This window comes from Astatotilapia calliptera, chromosome 18 (assembly GCF_900246225.1).
Source record: "Astatotilapia calliptera chromosome 18, fAstCal1.2, whole genome shotgun sequence".
Lineage (NCBI taxonomy): Eukaryota > Metazoa > Chordata > Actinopteri > Cichliformes > Cichlidae > Astatotilapia > Astatotilapia calliptera.
In genome coordinates, this window is record NC_039319.1 from 28,242,700 (window position 1) to 28,262,517 (window position 19,818).

The 19,818-nt window shown below is 41.1% G+C and overlaps 1 protein-coding gene across 2 annotated transcripts in view; it reads left to right on the plus strand.

The window, feature by feature from the left end:
- Positions 1 to 16,194: 16,194 nt before the first annotated feature.
- The window catches only part of rem2 (RAS (RAD and GEM)-like GTP binding 2), a 35,195-nt gene continuing 31,571 nt past the window's right edge, over positions 16,195 to 19,818 (plus strand). Inside the window, exons 1-3 of one of the 2 annotated variants that reach the window (XM_026149589.1) lie at positions 16,195 to 16,698; positions 19,237 to 19,301; positions 19,415 to 19,751. In XM_026149589.1, coding sequence (XP_026005374.1) covers positions 19,421 to 19,751 — 331 coding nt within the window. In that variant the 5' untranslated portion in view covers positions 16,195 to 16,698; positions 19,237 to 19,301; positions 19,415 to 19,420. The remainder of the gene's footprint in view (positions 16,699 to 19,236; positions 19,302 to 19,414; positions 19,752 to 19,818) is intronic. The other variant, XM_026149588.1, reaches the window with a different exon arrangement.

Genomic DNA, 19,818 nt, shown 5'->3' on the forward strand with positions numbered 1-19,818 from the left:
GAGGAGACCAAAACAGAGCTTCAAGGAGAGCGACCAGATAAATAACTTCAAATGAATGCTACTTTTTCTCTGAAGACATCTTTTTCTTCTAATTACATATGGGAACTTAGCCGTGTACGTCCTCCACTGGAAGTTAGGCAGGTGTGCTGTATATACAGTAGCAAACAAATATACTTATCCCTTGTTTCCTTGTTCCACAGGTCATGCGCTGTGGTAGCCATTTGGCTGGTCTCGTTGACCATGGCATTACCGAAGGTCACCTACATTGACTTCAGTGGTGGTTGCACGTGGTCCGTTGGCCAAAACAAGTGGCTCTACTTCCTGGTTCCTGCCTTTCTGGTTTACTATGTGGCCCCTCTCTTCTGCATCACCGTTAACTGCGGCCTTATCATCTCTCACCTCCATAGCTGCAGGGGCTCGCTGGCCGCCGACAGACGCAACAAGAAAGCTACTGCGCTGCTCATTGGTTCCACTCTGGTTTTTGCAGTTAGCTGGTTGCCATATTGAGTTTGTCAATGTGTTGTCCCCTCATGTTATTTAGCTGCTTTTCCCATTAGCCGACTTGGGGCTAAACTATCTTCAACTTTGGTTCATCTGTCAGCCGCCACACCTGGGCCAACGCAGGAAGCGCAGAGCGTGTCCCTGCTGTGGGAAGTGGCGTCACTGACGGCCATTTTTTTGGTGTGCCTGGTGCCTTGCTGGAACCCGCCACTGTACTTCCTGCTGTCCCGTCCTGCCGTACGTCAGCTCCGTGCCCTTTTGCCATCTTTTCTTCATGTTCAACGAGGAAAACCACCTGCACAACGCTGGCGTATCGCTCCTGCTCCTCCTCCCCCACGTTTGCCAATAGCTCAGCATTCTGCACACTCTCTCACTCATCAAACCCAGACACACGGGGTGACTTAATAAAGTTTACACAGCTGTGCTCACTCACATACCCTCGTGGGGCAATAGTCATATTAGATGTTATATCAACCGCTGTAAATCAAAATTCATGATTCATGCACTTTGTACAGAACATGCGTTTGTTTAGATCCTTTTGTGGTCAGTCTCATTCTGCTTGCTTTTGTAACACCTCTAAAAAGGCCCTTGGCAACAGTGTGTGTGAAGCTCTCAAATAGATGACAGTGTCTCATAAACAGAATGCATTAGGTGCCATAAAAACACAAGGTTTATATTTCTCAGCACAATACCAGTGTCACTCGGCAACTTCCTGTCCTAACAGTGGCAATTTTCCATAAACACAAAGCTGGAAATCTGAAATGATTTAAAAACAGGTTTTGAAGACATTTCTCTTCATATACCAGAGCTCACATCACAGTTTCCAAATCCAGGTCACTGACCTTAAAACAACCTCTTTAGAGCTCCCACACGGGACCTGAACCTGTGACCTTAACAGCTTTTTTTGAAGGACGTCTGCTGACTGACATTAAACCAACCAAGCAAATGGAAATCAAACTACCAGTGGAACTTTTAAACAAACATCTCTGAACTTAAAGGAAAAAAATCTGATCATTATGTCATATAGCAGGTGTATAGTATGAAAAGAGGTTTGCTATGTTTCAGAAACCTGCCATAGGATGTCATTACATTCCATCTAGTAGATTACATCCAGCAATGTAACCTCACAGCCCCTTTACTTCACATTGTGACTGAGTAAAAGCACAGGAGACACAGTCAGCTATGCCTGCTTCCCCGAAAAGCGCCCTGTACAGCTTAGTAGCAACATTGTCTAAATTCAATGTCATTTGATAACCTTATGAAAAGAAGCCTCCTTGACTTATGGGAAGTATTACTAAAAAGATGACTTGTTTTGTTCTGAACTGTAATGCGTAGAAGTGCTTATTAAATCGGGATTTGACACAATAATTCACATCAGAAGATGACTGCATGGGAAAATGACTTCTTAACAAGTGGAGCCTATCTACATCCACGCTGATTTAATATCACAATGTAAAGGGCATGTCATGTATTTGCGCGGGTATGGGGGCTTTGTTTGACAAATTGGCAGAGGGCGGGTAATTGGATTTTTTTGTTGTTAGCCTATTCATTTCAAGATTTCTAGTAAGCAGCTGAGTTGCAATCACTTGCCCTGAAATATTGCATAATGGGTTTGTTTTTCAGCTGAAGTGAAGATTGCTTAAATTTTTATCACTAATATTTGCTTGATGCAGGGGTTCACTTTGGGTACATGCCTACTTGCTTTCTTGCTGAGAGTTAGATAAGAAGATTCTCTCAAATGTGTCTGCTTGATGTAAAGCACCAGGAAGGTTAGCATACAGAGTAGGTGCTGCAAAGGGTCAACTTTGCTCTGTCTAATACACGTTTAAACTCACACCTCTTTTAATTTAGCATTAAATGTATTATCTATATTGGACATAACAACCTGAGGTCTGGTTTTTTAAGTTCTGTATTTCTGGTGATGGATAGAGACAAGCTAGCAGCTTCCCTGTTTCATATATTTACATATGCTATGCTAAGCTAGCAGATGGCTAACTGAAGCTTTATATTTAGCAAACACATACATTTACTGAAAGTATCAGCATGAAAGCACTTATTTACTGCAAGCATATATTGTTAATCTGTTATTGTTAATCTTTTGGGGCATTTGGGGACACGAGGAATTAGTCGCCTATTTGTACATCCAGCAACCACAAAGCCGCAATCCTTGTGTGGTGTTTCTAACCAGGGTCACTCCTGTCCCACAATCTTTTAAAGGTGTAATATTCCCATTGAAATATTATTAACCACTTCAGCAAATGATCTGAAATGATCAGGCAAACATGAAACTTATTGGAAGAATATGTTTGTTTGTTTTTCTCTCCTAAAATGAATCTTGAATCTTTTTGGTTTGTTTGCCATCTGTTTGTATGTGAGAGGACAGTTTTAAATCTTTGCATTATTGTCCACTTGTTCTGTTTCTGTATCATTAATCAATATAAAAAATTCAGCTCCTGGTCCCAGCCTTTCATGTATTTAATTTTTTAAATATAAATCCAGTGCCACTGGCGACTTGTGTAAAATGTTCTCTCTGTTTTAGGTCTTCTACTCTTCTCGCTAACTAGTTAAACATGTGGTTCCTCAGCAGCTAAATGTTCACATGAGCATAATGAATTCTTAAATAAAATCCAAAGTGATAGTCATTCATTTCCTTGGATGGGTAAAAGTAATACAGTTCCACCCGTTTTGTTATCTAGATCTGTGGCTAGATGCACAGGACCATGACGAATAAATGAATGAAATGAATACAGTGATCCCTAACCTTGTGGGGGCCTTCTCATTGACAGCCACAAATCCTGCCTTAGTTACCTCTTGACCTCCTGACTCAGAGTGCACAGCTGGATATTCAAATGACAGACTGCAGTGTTTCCATTAGCAGGGAGCAGGCGGGGTTTTTTTGTCAATGCTATCTTGGTGGCTAATGAGAGCACTTATCTCTGTCATCTGTCTGTGCTGTGATCCTCTCATGCGGTGCAAGGCACTCACAAGCTCTGATGTCCTGATGAGACTTAATTAAGTCTCTAGATTAGAGAAAGCTTAAAATATAAGTCACGCTCAGCAGGCCCATTGAGAGAATCCTTCCCATTTCCATTCTCTGTATTGACTGAAGCCCCAGCATGTCTAGGGACCTGCTGTATTACTGAAAATGCTGCAAGTTCAGACACTGAGCAGAATGGGCTGCAAAGTGAAGCTGACAAAATATTAATATCCAAGGGATTCAGGAGACAGTTGATACAAAGGAAGGCCCTTTTATCTCACTTCTGCTTGGACATTTAGGCGAAGTATGATTGTGTTCAGGACTGGACACTTACCACTTAATAGCCTTAAAATTATGTTAGGTCATTCACTCTCACTGAGCACTGTTTAAATCCCACAGAGAGGATGTGTTTAATGAGACTAAAATGATACCCTGTACACACACACACACACACAACTGTCTGAATGATCTTTTCCGAAAACGTTGTGACACTGTAAAATAAGAATATTTCATAAAAACACGAGAAAAACAATCTAATAAACCCACATTTTATTCACAAAAGAACATAGAAAACATCACAAAAAGACATTCCACTGTTTCATGAAAAATATTAGCTCATTGTGAATCTGGAACAGGGAGAACAAAAGGCTGGAAAAGTAAGTCGCACTAAAAAGAAAAAGCTGCAGCAACATTTTGGGACTAACTAGATTAACTGGTAACATGACCGGGTATAAAAAGATCATCATGAAAATGCAGAGGTTCACCAGTCTGCAAGTATTGTATGTATTTGTGGTAGAATTTTGGAATAGTGTTTCTTCTAATGACTGAATATCTCATCATCTACAGTACAAAATATCATCAAAAGGTTTTGAGAATCTGGGCACTAGACTGAAAATGAATAGTGGATGTCCCTGTTCTTTAGGCCCTCGGGTGGTACTGCATTAAATACAGGAATGATTCTCTTAAGGAAATCATTGCACAGGCTCAGGAACACTTTCAGACACCAATCTCTGTCAACATATTTCACCATGCATTCATAATGCAGGTCAAAGCTTTGTCATGCAAAAGAGAAACCATATGTGAACGTGATCCAGAAATGCTGTTGCCTTCTCTCGGTCAAAGCTCATTTAAAATGGACTGAGGCCAAGTTAAAAACTGCTCTGGGGTCAGACGACCTGAAATTATTTTGGGAAAACATGGACCCTGCTAAAGAGGTGAAGGACCATAGCACTCATTTCAAAAGCCTGTATCTCTGATGGTATGTAGGTACATCAGTGGCTTGCACATCTGGAATGATGATATACAGATTTTAGAGCCACAAATGTTCCCATTCAGACATTTTTTTTAAAAAATTTTCAGGGAAGACCTTTCACATTTCAGCAAGACAATGCCAAACTGCATACTGCAGGTATTTGTAGTAGGAGAGTCTCTGTGCTAAACTGGTCTGCCTGCAGTCCAGACTTTTTCAGAAACTGAAAACATTTGGCCCATCATAAAATCAAAAATATGAAAACAAATATGACCCAGAACTATTGACAAGCTAGAATCGCGTGTCAGACAAGAATGGGAAAAATGTTCTTGAGTCCAGCAGCTGCTCTCCTCAGCTCCCAGATGTTTACTGACTGCTGTTTAAAGAAGAGGGGATGTCACACAGTGATAAACACGGGCCTTTCCCAATTCTTTTGCTGCTATCAAATTCAAAATGAATATTTTCTCACTTAAAAACAGTTCATGTGTTTTCCATGTTCTATTATGTATAAAATATGGTTTGATGACATTTGCAAATCATTACTTTCTGTTTTTTCAGAGTTATATTTGTAAGTACATGGAATATGTTTAATCTTTCATTACACACAAAAATCATTCTCACTTTAAATTATATTCAAAGTGAGATAATTTGATGATTTGTATGTGCTTACCTGTGCATTGCATCATAATGTTACCTTGAAGTCTGTCTATTTTAAATCCTTGGTTTTTGAAATGACTCACGTAGGACTTTCTCTAAAGCTGAGACATGAATGATGGAGCTTCAGTTTTGCTTGACAAATTTATGTTTGGAGCAGTGCAATAAGCATGCAGTTTTTGTCTTTAAAACTCATAAACTAATCAGCCAAAACATTAAAACCACCTGCCTAAAATTGTTTATGCATGTCTGGCTTGTGGCTCTCAAGTGCTGATCATTCAGGTCATGTGAGGAGTGGGGTGGGACCTCCATACAGCAGGCATTGGGCATGACAGATGCTCAAATAGATTTGGGGCATGGGGAGTTTAGAGGCTGGCTCAGCATCACACCTACGTGTTTTTTATTGTGTTTTGAGCTTACTGAGCCTTTTTTGCGATGTTTACGTGGGTAGAAAGTGCCAGAATAACGACCACATGAACCCAGGACCAAGGTTTCCCTGTAGAACATTGCAGTGGAACAAGATGATCAGTCTTATTTACCTCACGCTGTTGATTAGCACTTTAAAAGTTATGTTAGTTGGAAGTTACAGATGCACATTTCCAGAGGGTACAGAGCAACTTAACCTTTTATTCTGTGTGTCTGGTGAATGTAAGTCTAATTTTCACTGCTTTTAGTTTTGCTTTAGTTCCTCACAGCATAACCAGTCAAGATAATCGGCCACCCTCACTGAGCCAAGCCGTGTCCGACCACTTGATAAAAGCAAATCATTTGGTAATGCCTTGAATAATTAAGCGTGACTGATGTAATAGTCACGGTGGCACGGTGGTTAGCACTGTTGCCGCACAGCAAGAAGGTCCTGAGTTCAATTCCACCATCAGGCCGGGGTCTTTCTTGTGTGGAGTTTGCATGTTCTACCCGTGTTTGCGTGGGTTCCCTCCGGGTACTCCAGCTTCCTCCCACCGTCCAAAGACATGCAGTTTGTGGGGATAGGTTAATTGGAAAATCCAAATTGCCATTAGGTGTGAATGTGCGAGTGAATGTGAGTGCAAATGGTTGTCTGTCCCTGTGTGTTGGCCCTGCGACAGACTGGCGACCTGTCCAGGGTGTACCCCGCCTCTCGCCCTATGACAGCTGGGATAGGCTCCAGCGCCCCCCGCGACCCTGAAAAGGATAAGCGGAAGCGAATGGATGGATGATGTAATATGATGCAAGAACTTGAAAATACAGTTAACTTTGACATTTTAGTTGTTTAATGCTGCTGGGCTCAGAAGCTAGCCAGACCAGTCTCGAGACCACTTTTAAGTGGTCTTGGTCTTGTCTTGGTCTCGATACCCTCTGGTCTTGGTCTTGTGTTGGTCTTGGTTTAGGCGATCTTGACTACAAGTCTACTAGCCACTGCATTTGTGTTTGTTTGACAACTAGCTTAACACATGTTTAACAGAGTTTTGCTCTGTCCTTTGGTCAATGTGATGTAGTAATTAATTTGCATATTAATTAGCATAGCTCTAAATCCTACAAGGTTTAGAAGATTGCATCTTGCTGAAGCAAGAGCTGAGTTTGAGGTGTTTAAATGATAATAATTAGATCACACAGTTTAGACATATTGATCAGTGCCTTTGCCTCTTTTTATCAGTAGGATTATGACAAAAGTACCAAGCCAAAACTGAAAAGGATGCTCCGATAACCGACGTTTGCAGTGTGTCCTTAAAAAAGTTAAGGAAACTGGACAGGTGGAAGACAAAAGAAGAAGTGGCAGGCCTAAAACACTACAGCAGGTGAATAGTATCTGAATGTCTCAAAGAAACAGGAAAAATCATGGGCTGCCAAATTACACAAAAACTAGTCTACAAATCAGTGGCAGCAGGTCTCATGGAGTGATGAATCTAATTGTGAAATTGTTGGTTTAAGTCAATATGGATGGAGGAGGTCACAAAAGATGTACAACACTGTAAAACAGTGGAAGCTCTGTGATGGTTTAAAGCTGCATTTCAGTCATGCACTTTCCATGCAGTGCCATCTGGAAAGTGTTTTATTTGCATGACAATGATCCCAAACACACTGCCAATGCAGTAAAAACATACATGGATAGAAAAATACACAATGAAACACTATCAGTCATGGATTGGCCTGCTCAGATCCCACATGTCAACATTACTGAAGCAGTGTTGGATCATGGTGACAGAGAACAAAAGGAGCCAACATCCAAAGAAGAGCTTTGAATGTCCTTCAAGAAGCCCAGAGAACTATTTCTGAAGACTAGTTATAGAAATTACAAGAAATCGGCCTGAGAGAGTTCAGGTTGTGTTGAAGAATAAATGTTGTCATACCAAATACTGACTTTCAAGCTCATTAGAAATAACAAAGTCTGTTTTTTTTTATTTCCATTGCTTGAACGTGTTTCAATAAATCTGAATTGCTCAACTTATTAATTAATGAGCATGGGCACTGCCCATGGACAAGATTTATGGCATTAAGTTATGACATTGTAACTCTTTGAAAGCTTTGAGGGGGAAAAAGATCAAGAGAAAATGACATCTTAACATTACCGCCAAGTTGCCTTTCACTGGCTTTACCTGGCTTGTAAGTTTGATCTCTAATCTTTCTCTGTCTGCACGGAGGAAGAAGCAGAGTACATTTGCAAGGCTTGATTCCTTTTATATTAAAGACGGTAGATATGAGTCAGGTGCACTTTCAGAAGGAACCAAAATGGAATAAAAATCTCTGTACCTGCAATAGTAGAAGTCTGAGCCATAAAAGGATTTTCAGTGCGGACTGCAAGAACGAAGATACCAATTGATGACAGGTTTAAAAGAGTGGTATAAAAATGAAAATGAAAAACCAGGAAAAACTGGGTTTGCATGGATCAACAGAAGGCATTAAAATGTCTCATGTTTAATAGTAGTGGAGGGAAAATTCTGACATGGATACTAACAGCATACAATTTACCAACCTCTGCCACAAGATCTCCAACAAAAAAAAGCAACAGTAACAAGCATCCCTGTTAGTGCTGTAGTCATTGTTGCTTTATTTAAAAACAGACAAACCAAAAAAACCAGACTAACTGTTTTAGTCTGTGAAATAAAATTCTTATATAACTCCACAGTGAGAGAGCTGTTTCCCCAAACTTAAAGCTTGCCTTGCAGCTCGTTCCAGTCACTGTTAGCAGCAAAGTGCACTGAATTGTAAAATAGTCTGAACTCAGGGACAGACTGTGGCGAGGAGAAACGCAGCATTATGGGAAGCTGATTTTTAGTGTGAATGCTGATTAAGCACTCGCAGTATTGAGATGCTATTTTTATTCTGTATGTCTTTCACAGGTTATCTCCTCCAACACCTCCAAACCATTCTAGACCATTAGATTCCTCTTCTTTTAGATGTGTGTGCTTCTATTTTATTTCATTTCTAACGTTTATGTTTTTTTAAATAAACAACTTTATTCAAAAAAAACTTATAATGTATTTCAGTGGAGAGAATGTGCAAAGAGGATTCAACCTACTCCTCTTTCAACTCTATCTACTTCCACATACGTTGACCTACACACATCATTCAAACTTTAAAACAAAGCCAAGACATTGAACTATTTATCTTTCCACTGTCTTTTATAGTTTTTCTTCAGTTCCAGTTTAGGTTTAATGCTTTTTTCATGTGTTTCAGAGTTTATAATGGGTGTCTATGGGACAGAGTGTTGGCGGTTTCACTGAGAAGACCAACTGCCACAGTGGCAGAAACCAAAAGATTCATTTTTAAAATGTATCTCTCAATTGCTGCTGTGTCCACAGTTTTCGCTCTACAGCCATCATTTTACCCTCAAAACGTTGCCACCGTGGTCCACTTTCCAACTATGTGTCTCTCAAAGCTAAGAGATGTAAACTTTTTGAACTGTGTGGATGCAAGTGAATGGAGTACCTTGTAACCGACACATAGAGATTCATTGTATTTTCAGTGAGGAGTCTCAACACAGAGCGTTCTCATTCCCAATGCGTAACATACAGACGATTTGCCACAGCCCCAGCCTTGTCACAGTAAAGCGAAAGGTACCTTTCTGCGTCCCTATGACACGCTCCGTATTGTTAATTGAAGCACTTTTTATTTACTTCGTGGCTTTCTATTGCAGCCTTAACCCTAACATTGTCATGTGCTGTGTGCAGGCAGGAATTGGGGCACACGAGGAAACACAGCCAAGAGAGAGGACGCGACACGTTACTGAGGGAGACGCGGACATAAATACACAGAAGGATAACGAGGGACGTGGGAGAACACGGGGAACACAGCTGACACTGATAATCACAACGAGACAGGGCAGGAGCAAACACAACGTGACGTACACTGACGGGAGACTATCGAAGTAAAACAGGAAGTACACCGAGACGCAGACCGGGGAGAACACGGGAGAGTACAGACATAATGGGCTGGGAAGGCATAAAACACAAGGAGGGGAAACAAGGCATAAGAACTGATACACTGAGGGAGACACAGGGGTAAAGACACGAGGGGAAATCTAATAACGACATCTAAACAGAATAACCTGGGGACCCTTCAAATAAACAGCGGACTTAAAACATAATAATATCTAATGATTACAGGAAAACACAAAACATCGGGTAGAAGTCCCGGGACCATGACAAACATTACCCCTAACCTTAACCATAACCTTACATGTATAGATTCATTCCAACCTGCTCTCATCACTCAGATCTCGTAACATACCAACGATTTGTTACATAGCGTCTGGTCAAAGGAGTTTGCAAAGAAAAGCATCTGGACTTCTTTAAGTTGCTTGAAGACGTTTCACCTCTCATCCGAGAAGCTTCTTCAGTTCTAAGGTCAAATGGTGGAGAGTCCCAGATATAAACCTAGTGGGAGTAACCCCCCACAGAGGGACAAAAGGACCCCCTGATGATCCTCTAATCGCCTGAGCCAAGGTGTGAAACTGGGTGTGGGTCCCAATCAGCCAGAGTTTCGGGTGTGTTCATTGTGAAACCTGGCCCCACATAGCGTCTGCATACATAGCGTCTGCATGTTACGTGTTGGGATGAGATGTCCTCAACAGCAGGAAAGACTGAACGTTTTTTAACTCCTGTGACCACATTTTTACACCAGGAACATTAAAAACACACTGTTATGTAGAACAATCTTTCAGACCCACATGGTTTAAAAAATATTTTGATAGGAGTTAAGATTTTGGATTTAGGGGTTAGGAACATCCAGGATTGACAGATTTTAAGGAGGTTCTTCAACTGCTGGAACATCAAGCACTGACAGACTTTCAAACAGGAATTCCTCACTGGAAAAAACATTTGACATTCGCAGACTTTCAGAAAGAGGTTCTTCACTTGGAAGAACATTAGACATGGACAAATTTTCAGCAGGTTCTTCACACTCATTGTGGTTCACAGGAGTGAGCGATGAAGTGATGCTATATTAGAGTCTGTCTCTGGACTGGTTGTTTGCTACTCTGTGACTTCAGCTGGGAGCGGTTCCCCGGTGGGTCGAGGATCATACTTTAGGTTCAGTATTATAGTTATGTTATTCTGGTCTGAACCTCAGACGAGAACTGGTCATAAGAATTGAGTCAGCTTTTTCAAGTTCTGCTACAGAAAGCTATAAGACAGCCACACCTTCACCTCTATCTGACAACACACCGTTAATAATTTGTCTTCTCAGTGTTGCCACAATATTTTTGGTTGCTGAATACAAATAAGAGCAGAAAAGTCACTGTTGAAAATTTAATACTAAAGTTCCACATTATGAAAAGTTTTTTTCTGTCCACCAAAGTAAATATGATTCAATAGATTTTTGTAAAATTCAACTTACCACCAGAACCGACAAAAATATTCATAATTAACACACTTCCCATTGTGGGAGGACTGCTCACAATCACACACAGCAGATGTTTTGCAAAGATTCAGATTTTCTTTTTAGAGTTTTGAGTTTAGACCTTTAAAATATGTAATTCCACTCTTAAAATGGAATTAAAGTAATTTAATTAAAGTCAAGTGAAGTTAAAGAATGTTAGATTTCAATATTCATTCAGATTTTTGCTGACTCTAAATTTTCTTTGGTCAATACTAAAATTTTTCTAATGTACATTATAAAGATATTTAACTACTTTCGTGTGAACTTCAGCTTTCAACAGTTCTGCACTTTCAGCTTACAGGTGAATGATTCAGTGTATTGCAGTTAAATTTAACAAGTATTTAACAAATATTCCCAAATATTTAAGCAATTACAGGATTTCAGCTAAAAAAAATAAAAATAATAATTCATGTATCAGCATCCATCCATGCCTTTTCTTCTGCCGGGTCGCGGGGGCAGCAGCCCAAGCAGAGAAGCCCAGACCTCCCTCTCCCCAGCCACCTCCTCCAGCTTATCCGGGGGAACACCAAGGCATTCCCAGGCCAGCTGAGAGATATAATCTCTCCAGCGTGTCCTGGTTCTGCCCCGGTGGGACATGCCCGGAAAACCTCACCCAGGAGGCACCCAGGGGGCATCCTTGTCAGATGCCCGAACCACCTCAACTGGTTCCTTTCAATGTGGAGGAGCAGCGGCTCTATTCTGAGCCCCTCCCGAATGGTTGAACTTCTCACCCTATCTCTAAGAAAGAGGCCAGCCACCCTTCGGAGGAAGCCCATTTCCGCCACTTGTATCCGCGATCTTGTTCTTTCGGTCACTACCCACAGCTCTTGACCATAGGTGAGGGTAGGGGCGTAGATCAACCAGTAAATTGAGAGCTTCGCTTTTACAACATAAAAGCACCATAGCTTAAATAATTGTCTAAAATTGTAGACGGTAACTGATTTTTGTGGATGCTTCTACCTCTGGCTGTGAGTACTTCTACAAACACTCAAACCTGCAGCTTATGTGAAATTATACCAGAAATCAAAAGAGCACTCCAAGCATTGAACAGAGACCTTCAGACAACATAGGAAATGTTGAAACTGAGAATTTTATTACACTTTAAAAAATACACTTTGATTTTGAATTTAATGACCACAAAACTTACTCTAAAAAAGAAGAAAAAAATAAGAACTTGGTGTAATGTATCACAACTATTTTACTATTTATGTATTCAGCTAACTGTTTATATTAATCAGTAACATAACTGGGAATAAAAAAAGACCATCCAAGAGAGTCATTCAGTAAGACAGGGGTTTGCAACATTATGAGTGTACATTTGTTCAACAATCTCAGATATGTGTTATTTTTCTAATAAAAAAAACTGCAAAGAATTTAGTAATTTCATCATCTATGATAAATAATATTTCTGTATGCAAGGGACAGAGCTAAGAAGCATGCACATTATAGGGACAACAGTACTGGGCAATCTACACATTACACCTGCAGGAGCTGTGGTCATATTATTAGGGCCTTTGGGCACATTGAAAACAGACACACTTCAGTAGTGGACATGGTTTCTTTGACTCTGGCTTCTTCTGAAAAGCACAATCTGAAACACACTTCATTGCTGCATTCACACACACAGTTCAAAACTCTACCATGGAAAGAAAAAAATCGCATGCCTGCAATTCACTCAGAGCCCAAACTCATTTAAGATGGACTGAGGCGAAATCATTCACACTACATCCTGTGGGTAAAGAACACAGGAAGACCGCGACCATCTGCTTTTTTCTTTTAAATCAAGGTGTAGTGTAAATACAGCATTCATGATAGTGTGGGGCTCACGTGGAATGGATAATATTCACATCTTTAAGAATCAATAATGCTGACGTATGTATGTAGTTTTTAGAATCATATGCACTATATGGACAAAAGTACTGTGCCACCTACACATTACACTCACAGGAGCTGCTCAGCCGTGGGAACCCATGCTGTGAAGCTGCTGGCACATCGCTTTTGTGCTGATGTTAAAGGCAGAGGAGGTTTAGAGCAGCAGCCGAGCATTTGGTTTTATGCACTTTATGCCTCAGCACGTAGTGTATTAAAAAGTTACAGACTTACGGAGACCCTGCTGTGTATCTTAATGTGGTCTGCAACATCTTTGCTGAGTCGCTGCGCTTCCTAAACATTTCCACTTTATGTAAGAGGGAAGAACTTTGCAATGAAGACATCCTGTTACAGTACCACACTCAAACTCAGTGAGCTCTTTAAAGCAACTCATTCCTTCACAAATGTTTATAAAGTGTGTGATTTTAGACACCTGTGATCATGAGACTGAGACTGTATGTTTTCATCCAGACTACCTCAATTTCAGGGCTGGCTTAATATTTAATAACTGGATTGGTGGATAGGTACACTCTACACATTTAAACATTTTCCAATTGGGATTTATTTCTCTCTCTACTCAAACAAGTAAGTTCTTTAAAGTGCTGTCCGTGATATAATTCTTGTTAATGAAGGCCTCATGCCAAAGCCCGTTGGTCAAGTGACAATATCTGTTCTTTCTGCTAAAAGTGTTGCAGGAGCTGCGACCTCTTTAGACCCTTGTGCTTATCCGTGTGCCTTGGAAGCAGGTGAAGTTTTCCCAGAAACCTTCATTTTATTGTTTATTTCAGCAACAGAATAATGTGAAAGGAAATAGTTTTAAGGGCTGCTTTTGTGTCATCTTTCATAAGTTTGCCATACGTCTCAAAAATGGTTGTTTTACCTCACAATAATGTCTTCACCTGGCATGGGAGAGGACTGAGTTGTGTAACAGAAACATCATGTATTGAATTAGTCTTCTACTGGTCTTGTTTGCAGTGTGAATCAATGCAACCAAAGCTGCATGGCTGACCACAAAAGTCTGTACTGCTGTATTAAGAATGTAGGGAGATCTCTCACCGATCGCTGCTGTCTCTGAGACCTTGACTGCAGACTCTTGGCTACGATTATGGCCGACGTGTGTTTGTTTTTGAGTGTAACCCAATGTACTGGACATGAACCGCTAGTGCATATGTGTGTGTGCGTGTGTGTCTGTGACCAGTGAGCTGGTTGAGCTTGTATTGAAGGTACTTTGTAGTAGACACACCCAAGGCTAAAAATTTAAGCTTAATACAACTGGACATACAACTGGACCACAGCACTATAGATCGGTCACAGCAGCCAGTAAAAGACAAACAATGTTCATACATCCAGTCAGTGTTTCACCAGTAAAAGTGGGAAGAGCAGCTACAGCTGTCGTCACAGCGACCAGTTAGATACTGTCAGACATCAGCCATTTAAAGTGAGTTATGAGCACTAAATGTGCCATTTCTCCTTTCCATATCCACAGTCTTTTCCTTAAGTGGCACCACAACTGGAATGGCCTCGCACACCATCTGTTCCGAAGGAACTGGTTTATAAAACATATTGTCGAAGGATGCAAAAGTGTTGCTAGGTAATGCAAAAGTAGTGTTCATGTTTTTCACCTCAAGTAGCTCCATAAAATCAAAACAGACCTCAAAGCAGACAGCAGCCCAGCTTTTGTGGAATTGGGCTTGTTACACTCTACTTATGCTGGAATTGAAATCCCCTCCTGAAATGAGCTCTGTTTTTTTTATGTATGAAGGTCATCTACTGCTATTTATTTCTCTGTGATGCTGCCGGTGTTGTTCCAAAAAAGTGATTTCAGAAGTTCCTATGTGTTTTTAATGTCTAGTATCTTCACTTGTATTTTCAAATAGATTGCAGTGAACAGGATTTACAAAGAGCTTATATATAAACAAAGAAATGACCTGTTTTAGAAGTCTCTTTGTGACCTTACATTATTGTAACCACATTATACTCATTGTAGTTCCTTAAAATATTTTTTATAGAAATCTTATGTTATATTTGTTATAACTTTTCATGCCCAGGTTTCGCTTGAAAATTACTTTTTTTAAAGCTGATTGGAATTTCTACCTTGTGATAATATTCCTTTGGGTATAAAATTACTTGATATCATTAATGAGAGATATGTTTGGAATATTTTTGCCAGATCATAGGCCAACAAGTCATTTATACAGCTTAATTACCACAACTAGTTTTCGGCAAATACTGGAAATCATTTTTTGGCACTTGTTGTGTGAAAAAGAAAAAGAATAGAAAAAAAGATTGTCTGTATTTAAACGGTTTTAAATTACGTGTTGACCTATAATCTGTGAAACACATATCAAACATATCTCCCGTGAATGATATCAAGCTGTTTTAGGCCAAAAAGAGAGCAAAGCGACTTTTATATACCCATTATTTATGAACACAAAACTCTGATTGATTAAAAATGTTTTTTTCAAGAGAGGTGGGGCCAGCAGTAAAATTGCAACAAATATAACATAATAGTTACATAAAGATATTTTAAGTGGTCAAAAAGAGCTGGATTGATTATAATGTAGCAGCAGGTACGTAAAGATACTTGCAAAACAGGTCATTTGCTTGTTTTATATATCCTTTTATAACTCCTCCTTAAATCTCGATGATCCCAGACTATTTATCAATATTGGCAAAAATATAGCAAAAATATTATACATTAAAAAAAATTGAAACACCGGAAATCACTTTTTGGCAACACCCTCATTTCTCTGTTCAAGCGTTCAGCGGCAGCGCCTTTTTTTCCCCATCCACGAGATGTCTCTCTGCCTCCCCCTGGCGGCCGCTCCGCCTCACAGACAGAAACTGCTAACAGTTGTCAAAACTGAATGATATTTTTTCTACGGGAGCAGCTCAAACCCTGGTGTCTGACACACACACAGTTATTGAAAAGAACTTAACAAGCTTTTTTGAAAGCATTAGAGGGGCACACCACCCCGTACTCATCACTCCCTTCACCTCCAACCCAAGATCACTCTGCAGTCACTCAAGGGCGCACTCCCACTCCCACTCCCACACACACACACACACACACACACACACACACACACACACACACACACACACACACACACACACAGACTGAGAGAGAGAGAGATACATGCAGGTGTTAACTGGAGGTGGAGAGAGGAGCGTACAAACTGCTGTCCGCTGGAACTCTTCTCAGAGGACATGAGGGGATGCGTTTCGGTGCCGGTGGCTGTCCGTCCTCATCTCCTTCACATAGAAAGTCGCCTCCTATGCCGAGCGGAGACGCAGGTATAGAGTCTTCTTCCACCTGGCAGCCTGCTTCTTCCCATCCCGGCGCTCCACGCGCCGCACCTCTCATTTCTAGCGAGCGGAAGGAGGAAGGCAGGGAGGAGGTGGAGGTGGAGGGGGGAGGTTTTACTCGGCGGAGAAGGGGAAAATAACATCACGTTAAATGAGTCGCGCGTGCCTTTTGGGTGCCGTGCGTTAAAGCCGTGGTTAATGTGATGCCGGGTCTGCAAGCAGCACAGATGACTTGAGCCTCGTTCTGCAAAGAGAAGACTCACCGATAACCATGGCTGACCAGGTAAGGGGACGCAGATGTTCCACTACAGCCTCGTGCGCTCTGCACAATAGCCAGCCACACACTCCAGGTACGCTGCTACAACACCGCCTACGTTTTTTTTCTGCAGCACACTTTGGTTTCTCACAGCTACACTTTCTATGTGCAGGAATCCCTTTTTTTTTCCACTTTTATTAGATAATTGTTTTATTATTATTATTATTTAGGCTCTTAATTTCTTTCACTATCACGCGAACTTTGACTGCTCATTGGTGACTTAAAGACTGAATATTAATGAACCAGATTTTCTCACCCGGTCTAAACCCCACTTGCTGTTAGGCGTTTCGGCGTTTGCTGTGACAGGATATCTGTGTGTTCTGTAAACCGTCGGCAAGTGTTACACTTCTTAAACGCCTTCGATCCGTTCATATAGTGGAGCACTTAATCCCACAGGTTACTCCATAGATGCTGAGCACAATTATGGATCAGCTGTACAGTAAACACGGCTCGTAAGACTCGAAAGTAAAAAAGACTAACTGGGCTGGAAAGAAACAGCAGTGTCTGTGTGATTGGGCTGCGAGGAAGAGAGAATAAAAACATAGCCTGTAGTATTAATTTTGTATTATGCACTGCTGTTTGCCCCAGTTTCTAGACAGCCTGGCGAGAGAGAGATTAACCCCTGACACGCTGGCGCGATCCGTGGTCACGGTCTCTGCGTAGGAAAGCTCCTCTGAGCGCTGCAGACAATAAAGGCGTGCTTAATTGATTAGATCCTTTGGCTGCTACCTGAGCGACAGGCTTGATGTGTCTGCGTGTGCATGAGAGAGCTACATACTCAAGTGTCACAATCAGCCACACCTTAACTGCATTTTGTTGTAAAAACACTATACAATATTAACAACACTGCAATTACGCTATAGTGCACTTCAAAGGACTGCACTGTTACACTCTGTGCTCTATTTTACACCAGGAAAAGCGTCATGTTAGCAGTCAGAGGATCCTATCTTGAGGCTGGCTGTCCAAACTGTTACATTTCATCCAAGACAGAGGTCTGAATCAGTGTCAGGTCTACAGCCTCCTTACTAGCAAAAACATAATTTTACATTATACCAGTCATACCACACAGTGGTTAAGTCAACGAGCTGTGCAACAGCTTTCTTTCATTTTCTTGTCAGCATTGCTTTGTGACAACAGCAGACAGACTGAATACACATTTTTGAAATTACACTTTCTTTCTTAAAATATCTCAGTTTCATCAGTAGTAGGTGGACTTCTTAAAAAAAGACATCTCCATGCAACACTATACAAAAACACTACAAATGGTATGTACAGAGTAACTAACAATGCAGTACTGTCACAATAGTCCTGTGAATGTCACAATAGTGATGGTATCACATTCACAGGACAACAGTTCTCTGATACATCGTGATATCTGTGGAACCAAATAGAAACTGGGTTTCTTCCATTAACTTTCATTATTCATTTAAAAAACCATTAAATATTAAGTTTGGTGTGTGTGCTGTATGCTATAGTGTACTATTGTATACTAAACTACACTACAGTATAGAGTATTACTATTACTTCTCTTACTATAGTATTCTATGCTATACTATGTGCTACATTATACTATACTATATTAAAATAAACTATAGTATACTTACTATACTATTCTATACTATATGCTACAATATACCTAACCTTTCTGCTATACCTTTTTAGTTTGCTACATTATAGCAACCTACCCAAATCTAATTCAACACGCAAGTTTATGTCTTGTAGCTCGTGTCCTGTGACGTGCTCAGCTCAGTAACACAACAGTAGCTGTAAACTGCATTGTAATGTATTTGAGTGTGCTCCTATTATTGTGTCAGTCCCCTTTAATTAAGTGCCAGTACTGTACTTGGCTGTGCCACAGACAGACACAGAGCCACCAATGCTTGGTGCTGCTGTGGAGCTAGATTAATTGCTGTATTAATATTAATGCAGGTCTTCTGTGGTTGACCTGCTGTGGCTGCAAAACACACACTCCCACACACACATGCACTATTGTGCTCGTGCAGAAACACTCACAGCTTTCTCAGCAAAGCCATTGTTCTATACAAAACCACTGGAAGCCTCCAATTATAGATTTCCATTTTTAAAAGACTAAGAATAAAGATGCAGACTTTATGTTTTTGACCTGTTTGCATGTGAATTCCCGCTGTGCACACACTCACCGTGCAGCATATAGCCACCTGAGTGCACTTATTACGCACAGCTGCAGTCTCTTTTTGTCTATCCTTGCCAAATGTTTCCGTGTTACATGCACGCTTCTTGTTGTTCTCTGGTCTCCACCTCATTCTCTGCATCCTTATCAACCTGCTGTCACTTTTCTGTCAGCAGCTCCTACTGCCCTCATATCACCACTCCCCACCTCAACATCACCCTCCCCCTCTCTTAATTTTCCCTTTGACATGCTCTGTGTCTTCATCAGCATCTTTCTCTCACACTGCCATTCATCTGTCTCACCTCTGCTGTTATCACCTCCTTCTCCTTTTATTTTTTACACACATACGCACACAGTGGAAGTACCCTCCCCCTCCCACATTCTCCTGCGATAACATGGACAAGAATAGGCAGCGTTACAGGTAGATCAGCTGTCTGCTTTGAACTTTAAAAATCTGGGAATGCACTCGTGCCAGCAACACCTCCCGCAATGCCCAGTGACAGTCTTTCTTATTTTGTCTCTATTTCACTCTAGTACAGTATGTTTCTAACGACGGCACCCCCGCTTCGACGAGGGAGCACACCCCTGCCTGTCAAGCACCAGCTGCGAAGGGAAGAGGCCGTATCCGAGGACTGTGATTGGATCCCAGGCTTGGAGGAGCCTACCACGTTGCCTATCAGTGACACAGCGGTGCCTCGGGATGAGTCCTTCAGCCAATCGGCTGCTGCCCAGTCATCTTACCACAGCCATGGCGGGGCACTGAGGATAGTGCTACTGGGACAGAATGGCGTGGGCAAGTCGTCGCTGGCCTTATCTCTGGCCGGGCAGTCAGACAGATCCCTCTCTATAGACTCTGAGACACAAGCATGTGGTAATGACCTGGACAGAGATTGATGGAATGTCTTCATACATGCATGTTCACCTATATTCATAGTTTG